This window comes from Panicum hallii, chromosome 6 (genome assembly GCF_002211085.1).
Source record: "Panicum hallii strain FIL2 chromosome 6, PHallii_v3.1, whole genome shotgun sequence".
Lineage (NCBI taxonomy): Eukaryota > Viridiplantae > Streptophyta > Magnoliopsida > Poales > Poaceae > Panicum > Panicum hallii.
In genome coordinates, this window is record NC_038047.1 from 6169722 (window position 1) to 6178626 (window position 8905).

Here is an 8905-nt window from a genome sequence, read left to right on the forward strand (position 1 = left end):
CGAATGATTCCCTTTTCTTGTTTATTCATGGTACATATTTAGGGCCAGTTTAGTAGAGCTCCAACTGATCCTGATTCTCTGTGGGAGCTGATTCTCTAAGAGAAGTGATTCTGTGGCTGAAGGTGATTCTCTTTGATTCTCTAGCATAAACTCTTAAAATCAGGATGGAGAATCACTTCACAGAATCAGGAGAAGCTACTTTTTTCAGCTCCCAGCCTCTTAGTTCATTTCAGAGAATCACTCCACAGAATCAACAGAGAATCACTTCTCTCTGAAAAACTGTTTGGCAGAGCTCTTGCTGGATTCAGCAGAGAATCAGCTCTGGGAGCTCTGCCAAACTGGCCCTTATAGTCCGTAGACTTGTCCTCCTAACCCTAACTAAACACGACACGACTCTTAACCGCCTATATCTTAATTTACACGGCCTTTCTGGCCCCAATCGCCCGCACGGGGTCCGATTCGCAAGCTTATCGTAACTGCCTTCTAGGCCCACCTTGCTCCATGGCCCACTTCTGGCCCGGTCAGATTATGGCGATAACAACGCTGCATAGCTGATGATGCTGAGGCCTGCACCCCCGTCGATCAGCACGTGGTGGAGGCGGACGTTGGAGATGGTGGGTGCCGTGACAAGCGGCAGCACACCAGCTCCCGCCATGTTCTCCGGGTAGTCCAACGGCCCGAAGGTGATGGTAGTGTTCCTCCACCGCTGGTGCGGCACCGCCTTCGGCGTCGCCGGCTTCACCGAGAAGACTTCTCGATGAAGGGTCTTGATGTCGCGCCGGGAGACGTGTTCCGAGCTGCCGCCGTACATCACGTACAGCTTCTTGCGGCGCTCGTCTCCACCGGACTCGGAATCGGACCGGTGAAAGAGACCCTTGAGGTCTTTGTTGGGGGTTTGGTACCCCAACTCCCTCTCCGCGGCGGCCGCATCGGTATCGGAGACCTTCTCCTTGCCGGACCGCCGTGGAGGGGAGGAGCCTTCCCTTGAGGCTTGGTCGCGCCTCTTGCTGAGGCGCTCCATGAGTTTTTGGATCTCACAGCACTCGGTGGCGCTGTGGCGAGCCCCAGGGTGAACAGGGCACAACCTGGGGTCGGTGCGCTGCTGCCGTGGGGGCTTGCCGCGGGGGTTCTGGCCCCCGGTCGTTGCCGCGGCAACGGCCGGTCCCCTGATCCGTGACTTGTCGAGGCCACGGCTTTTCTTGTTCTTCTTCTTGCTGCTGCCAGGGGCAGCGACACTGGGCCCACTCGTCTAAGCGGGACCTGCCTGGATTGCGGAGTGCCATGCACGGCCCTCCGCTGCCCTGGCGCATTTGTCCGCCAAGGCGAACAAGGTGGTGACGGTTTCCACCTGGTGGGTCGCCAGCTTCTCCAGCATCTTCTCATCACGGACCCCCTGTCGGAAAGCCGTGATAATAGTACTTCTCTGGCAGGTGTGGCCAAAACTTGGACGGCCAGGCGACCGCGTGGAGGTGGTCTGCGAGCGCGGCGCAGCCCACCCCGGACACCGGTGCCTGGACGGGTCCCTGCGGGGCCGAAACCACTGCAGCGAATTCGGCATCGAGGTTGCGACCCTTGATACTGAGCCGGCGACCACGCGCCCGCTCGATGGAGACACGGGTGTCCTCTCCCACACGTCTGCGGTTGAGCTCCGCCCGGAGGTCTTCGGTCCGTGCACTCCTCACTGATGGTGAGTGCACAGAACCGGATGCGCCGCCCTGACAACGGCGTTGCCTGGAGGCAGACCCCCCCGCTGAACATGGGGAAGCCTGCGCCAGGTTAAGGAGGCGGTCGATATCATCACGCCATTGCCTCTGGGCGTCGGGCAAGGCCGCCTCACCAGGGGGATTGCAGAGCAACTCCCTGGCTGCCATGAGCGGCCCATTCGGTGCGGTCACCGATTGGGCCACTAAGGCCCGCGCCGCAGCGTGTTGCGGAGCTGCTCGCGCCGCCTTGAATGTTGGACGACGGGAAACATGTGGTGTCGTGGACGCCACCTCCTCGCCCAACAGGAGGTCGTTGTGATCATCTTCCTGCGCCATTGAGGTCGTGAAGGTCGACCGAGCGCAAACCAAACCTGAGCCCCCTACCTGGCTCGCCAAATGTCGGAGGAATTCTCCAGCCGGGTGGCGGAAAGCACCTGCCTAATCCTAGTCAAGGATGGGTTTGGAGGAGACTTAGGAGCGCTCGATCGATGTGCGGATGAGTGCAGGAAGAACGCAAGGATTTAGAGTGGTTCGGGCCGCCGGAGCGTAACACCCTACGTCCACTTTGGTGTTGTATTGACTGTGCTAGCCTGGAAGGAAAGCTCCGCGAGCTTGTATGTGTGAAAAACTTGTCTTCTAACGAGTACACTCTCCCTTTTATAGTTCAAGAGAGGTGTTTACACTGTGCGGGACCCCGACAGGTGGGCCCAGCCAACAGGTGCCTACCCTATATGATATGGAGATCTCCATCTCCAGCTCCCTGTTGTAGCCTTCACGGTTGGGAAGATAGTGTGCGTATCCACCATCCGGATACGGTCGTGTGCTGTCCTGCAGGCACAGTGACCGCTATCAATGTTACCCAACAGTGGTGTTGCGCCGCCACTGTTGGGTACGACTCTGACAGACGTGGGGGCAGTGCTGACCCGCCGCGCCGTTGCCTCCACGCGCACTGTGGCAGCGCACGCCTCAGCTTACCTGTTACAGGCCATCATCACGCCACGTGCCGCGCCGTGACGGGACTGCACGCCGCTTGCTCACAGTAACGGTGATACGACGCGCCGCCTTGGAAACAGACGGGCTTACCGTGGTGTCAGCCTACCTGCCCCGTGTGTCAGGGGTAGGCCACCCCTTTTGACCTGGGGGCACCCGGCCCAGCTACCGCATTAAACGCTGGTAGGTGGGCTGGAGACCCGCGAAGGGCCTCCTGCCACACGCACGTGGCAGGGCCAGCCACGCTCCCTCCGCAGGGGCGGCACGTGGCAGCACCGGACCCCTCCCCGGAGGGAGGGGGGTCCGGGCCCCCGAGGCCGATTGGAGCGGTCAGGTCCGTGATGGTCCGGCCATCACACGTGGCGGTTCCGGACCTCCCTGGGGAGTCCGGGTCCGCAGGGGCTACTCGAGAGCTCCCTTGCCTTCCGTGGTATGTGGTGGCCTCGGACCTCATAGAGCTCGGGGAGGGTCCGGAGACCACAGTCCCAGCTGTTAGGCCTGGGCCGTATGCCACGTCACCCAGAAGGCGAGGGGGAGATCACGTATGGTGATACGCTAAGAGTCTGGACACCCTAGCAGGAGGTACCCCTGTCTATATGTACCGACAAATAGTTTGTGACGAAAACAAGTTTTTTTATCATAAATATTTCTACGGTTCTTCTGGCATCATTAATTTTTGACATTTTATTTTTATCTTTATTCATACCATACCAGGATACGTCACAAAATACCACGTAGGATAGAGAACGACAACATAATATTTTAGCCCCTTGTGTCGTGGCAATGACTAAGATGTCATGTGCATGCCTATTTTGGCGATTTGATTCCTAACAAAATAGTAGGTGATCTAGCAAAGCCAATGTAGTAAAAAAAATCTTTTATGGGTTAAGCCCAACTGTAGTCTATTTCATGTTAAAATTCAGCCATTTTAATTTTTTTCTAACCCGTCATTTCTTTGGGACTGAGGGCCCGGTTCTTTTGAAGGTCTAAACCATTCCAAGCCTAATATTTTTTTGGTTGAAAGCATAATCTCCATTTGAGCCTTACCAATTCCATGCTCAATTTTCGAGTGTGCCTGACCCATTTGCACATTGCTGCCCATTCATTCAAAATAGCAAAAATGCTAGAGCAGGCACCAGGTGATTGCTGATGCTGAGTCAGCTGGATGAAGAACATGATCCTTCCAATATATTCATTGATATCTGTGGTGCAGACAACACTTTCATGCCATTGCAACGCCGGGTCACCACACCAGTAGCCACCATTGATCACGACGTCTCTGACTCAGCCTATATGCTACAACGATCAGTCGATCACGAGTACTCAATTGGCATCTACTGCAGCTCTAGCCTCCAACACATGATGGTAATGGCTGTTCCTAGCTAGCGACCGGCCAGCCTAGCCTCCAAACTTTTGGGGTTTCAGACTCACCTCTCTTATCAGAGAGCTCCGACAGCCAAACGCCCAGCTACATGGATGCATCCTGCTCCTTGTGTGTCTTCATGATTAGAAAAAAGAACTCTATGCATTCCTTAAGCAAATTCAACCCTGAATTGCCCCACCTGACGGATGCCACGTGTTCCATCTTGCCGATCTCAACCACATATATTTTATGGCATAGAAGGAATTTTCTCTATATTTCGCTATATGTTCGGTGAGTAAGAACTCCTGCCTATAAAATTAGTACCAACAGGTACGACATCTCTGCCAACTTGCAACTACAGCTGGCAGTTTAAGTCCTGGAAGTGTAACGGAAACTTGGGCAATTATCCACGATGACTTTGGGGGCGTTTCCATTCCAAGGCTAAACTTTAGCCCATGTAACATCAAATGTTTGGTTACTGATTAGAAGTATTAAATATATACTAATTATAAAACTAGTTGTACAGATAGAGGCTAATTTGCGAGACGAATCTATTAAATATAATTAATTCGTAATTTGACAATGTGGTGCTAGGTAAATATGCGCTAATGATGGATTAATTAGGCTTAATAGATTGACCTCGCGAAATAGCCTCCACCTGTGCAATTAGTTTTATAATTACTCTATGTTTAATACTCCTAATTAGTAATGAAATATTCGATGTGATATGGACTAAAGTTTAGCCCTTTGAATCCAAAACACTCCCTTTATTCGTGTCCGTGTCTTTGAACACGGCTGCCGCCAGAACCAGCATGAAAACTGAATGGTATCCATGCTGTTTGAACTCACTCACTACTAAAAAAGGTTCGTAGGGGCGGGTAAAAATGTATTTTTAGAGGCAGGTGCGGTACCCGCCCCTACTTCTTGCAGCTAAAAATACGACTTTTAGGGAATCCCGGGTGATACAAGTGTGTATATTTCGTCAAGTGCATACCTCGGTGATGCTTGTGGTGGTGGCTGGTTCGCTGCAATATTTTTTATTTTGCTATTTTTATTTTTTTATTTTCTGAAAATCGATTTGTAGGGGCGGGTCACCACCACAAGCATCACCCGGGGTATACACTTGACGAAATATACACACTTGAAACCTCAAAGTATGAATTGAGTTGTACGAGATACTATATAGTCATAGCCAAAATAATTTTTTGGACAACTAAATGACCTTAATTAAAAATGTTATCAACTACAAAATTTTATATCTAGTCATTCTTTACAATTTTGGTATAAAGTTTGACTTCATCCGAGATCATATGAAAAGGTTACGAATTTTTTACGTGAAACCATTTTTAGGGGCGGTTCATGCCATCACCCGCCCCTAAAAATGTATTTTTAGAGACGAGTGATGCCATCACCCGCCCATAGAAATGCCACCATTTCCAGAGGCAGGTAGTGGTGTCACCCGCATTTTAGGGGCGGGTGATGACGTAACCTGCCCCTAAAAATACTCTTTTTGGAGCGGGTCGGATGCTACAGCACCCCCACTCCATTTGTAGGAGCAGGTTACCTTTTGACCCGCTCCTAGAAAAAAATAGAGTGTTGCTATAAATTATTTTTGTAGTAGTGACTGCCAGCTCGAAAACCGGAAGGATGAATGGTAAAAGTCATCATGAAATGATATGTTCTATAATGATATAGACCGAATAAAGCAGAAGTACTAAAATAATATGTTCTATAATGATATACTAGGCAGAATAAAGCAAAGTACTAAAGCCCTTCTCACCATGAGGTTACATGAGATGGTTTCCAAAATTTCCAACATCATCGAAACTAATTTTAGTTGATGATTGAAACTATACCTCCAATGTACAGTTTCATAGGCAAGCCATAGATATTAATGTGATACACCGGATTGGATGAAATCAGATGAAATGACACTTTATAGCTCTTGGTGGTAGTTTCAGTAGGTTTCATACTCTTGGAAATAGTACTAACGGAAACCACTTTTTCCCTGAGTGTGTCAGGTATTTTTTCTGACGGTACCCCACGGGCTCACAGGGAAGAAACAACTTTTTCCCTGTGTGTCAAGTATTTTTTTCCAACGGTACCCCACTGTCTAATCTGTATTGATAAGTGCTGCTGACCTGGTGTTTGAAACCTTTGTCATTTCCATCTTCGCTTGTGATGTCGCTCTCATCCATGAAAGGCCCAAAGATTCAGTTAGTACCATCCGACTGCTGTTAATTATATAATTGCACAATATTAGATATTTGTTGGATACATAGTTTACCACCTTATAGGACGTAGTAGAAGCTATTTATATCATTTTGTTCTTCAACCGTTATATTTATCTCATAATTAATGCAACGGTGTTCTTGGAAAGAAGCTAAGCAACTGTAGCTTTTTGGCCAGTTTGAATTCTTCTTTGCTAACCACCAGTTGTACCAGCGACCACAGAAGGTTCGAAGAAATTAAGGTAGGGAAGGAACCAGCACATAGTCACTATTGTATTCAACGCGACAAATAGAACAAACAGAAAAAAAAAATTAAACATGATGAGAATTTGAATTTTTCCTTTTTTTCCTAGCTTCTTTTTTTGAGATTTTTTTCCTAGCTTCTTGGTCTATGATACAATCAGACTCGCTGTTCTTTATGAACAAACCATGTGTTACGATTGCGATTTGATGTAGATAATATTTATGATGCCAAAAAAGTATCATTAGATTAATGACATGAAATATGATTTTATACATTAGTATATGAAAAGACTTGGTCCAACTTAATTAGCATAGTTCAACTTTGCACAAAAGCTAAAATGAGAGGTTGTAGTGGTTAGAAGAATTGCACCGGTTGATCACACGTTAAAGACAATTAGCAACATGTCAGTTTCTCAAGGTAGAGGTTTGGTTACGCTCAGCTGTATATTCGTCAAGAAACAATGGTCATTGCTTTCATTTGGAGGCAATGAATATTAAAGAAAGCAATAAAATGTCACTGAACTCAGCCATTATCTGTGTTCTCCCTCTTTGACTATTAAATATCGTCATACGTACGTGATAATAAGACAAAAAAGTACAGGACAAACAAATTACTACCGTCGTATTCATTTTATACTACAACTTGTGGCGTTTAGGCGCAATGCTACTGTAACTTTTCCACGTCAAAGTTTGACAAGCAAGCCTAGTCAAACCAACTTGTCGTGAGCTGGTCGATTCTTTTACTTATATCTGCATAACCACCAGGTAAACTGATAAGACCAGTAATTGATTCTTGACCCAGTTCGGCAATCGGATATGTCGTCGGTTGATGCAACAACAGGCGGGAACATTGCAATATCCATCGGTAAGCAGATGATTTTGTTGATCCATGGATATTGTTGATGCGTGATCGATCTGTTGTCAGAAAGTTTGATTTGCAAGAGAAATCAGTAACTTTGTTGATTGATTGGCTTCATGGCTTTTGTTAACTTCAGTGTCCGTGATCACCGGCGGGATAGTGATAATCGTGGTATCGGTGCTCGTGTACAAGTGCTGCAAGCTGCGCATCATGCGCAAGTACGGTGGCCTTCCGCAGCCGGCGGTGCTGCCGACGGTGGAGATGAGGACGGCTGCAGCACCAATCGTCGGCGGCGGTGGCAGCACGGCGACGATGGCTAGCGGCAAGATCAGCAGCAGCTATGGCGCGGTGGACGTCGTCAAGAACAGGCCCGTGAGGTTCAGCTCGCTGCAGCTGCAGGAATTCACCGGCAACTACGCTGAAAAGCTCGGCGCCGGCGGCTTCGGCGTCGTGTATAGTGGCCAGATCCCCCTCCCGGATCACGGCAGCCTGCAGGTGGCCGTGAAGGTCCTCGGCAGTAACATGGGGCGGCGCGCCGAGGAACAGTTCATGGCGGAGATCGGCACTATCGGCAGGACGTCGCACGTCAATCTCGTCCGGCTCTACGGCTTCTGCTTCGACGCCGAGCTCAAGGCGCTCGTCTACGAGTTCATGCCCAACGGCTCGCTGGACCGCCACCTCTTCCACGACGACGGCGACAATGGGAACGGTGGCCAGCTCATGTTCGACAAGCTCTACGACGTCGCCGTCGGCACGGCGAAGGCGATCCGGTACCTCCACGACGATTGCGAGCGGCGGATCATCCACTACGACATCAAGCCCGGCAACGTGCTCCTCGACGAGGACTTCCGTCCCAAGGTGGCCGACTTCGGGCTGGCGAGGCTGTGCGAGCGGGAGAGGACGCACATGACGATGACCGGCGGCGGGCGGGGCACCCCGGGGTACGCGGCGCCGGAGTTGTGGATGGCGGCGCCGGCGACGCACAAGTGCGACGTGTACAGCTACGGCATGCTGCTGTTCGAGATCCTGGGGCGGCGCAGGAACTACGTCGACGGCGGCACGCAGGACGAGAGCGTGGAGCGATGGTACCCGCGGTGGGCGTGGCAGCGGCTGGAGCGCGGGGAGACGGAGGCGCTGGCGGCGCGGGCGCTGGCCGGCAAGGCCGGCAAGGAGGGGAGGAAGAAGGTGGAGCGGATGTGCGCGGTGGCGCTGTGGTGCGTGCAGTACCGGCCGGAGGACAGACCGCCGATGAGCGGCGTGGTGCGGATGCTGGAGGGCGACGAGGACGTCGCCGCGCCGGCCGTGAGCCCCTTCGCGCATCTTGACTCCGATCAGCAGGTGGCGCAAACTTTCACGGCGGACACCACTACCACGTTCGGCTCCGCCGCGTAAACATTAGTTCTTCCGGTCCATTCCTCCTGGAAGTATTAGGTCTTGTAGTTTTATGCATATTTGCCTTCCATGTACTAGCAGCTTACTTCTAATGGATTGATTGGTCAACTTCGTAGTAACAAAA

General features: G+C 50.7%; 1 protein-coding gene across 1 annotated transcript; it reads left to right on the forward strand.

The window, feature by feature from the left end:
- Window positions 1-7325: 7325 nt before the first annotated feature.
- On the forward strand, window positions 7326-8905 carry LOC112897718 (rust resistance kinase Lr10-like). Its single transcript, XM_025966107.1, has 2 exons — window positions 7326-7395; window positions 7526-8905. The coding sequence occupies exons 1-2, from the start codon at window positions 7347-7349 to the stop codon at window positions 8779-8781; spliced, it is 1305 nt and encodes a 434-aa protein (XP_025821892.1). The 5' UTR covers window positions 7326-7346; the 3' UTR covers window positions 8782-8905.

Coding starts and splice junctions, on each gene's coding strand:
- LOC112897718 (XM_025966107.1), top strand. CDS start 7,347: ATGTCGTCGGTTGATGCAACAACAGGCGGGAACATTGCAATATCCATC. Junction 7,396..7,525: donor GAACATTGCAATATCCATCG/GTAAGCAGATGA, acceptor TGTTAACTTCAG/TGTCCGTGATCACCGGCGGG.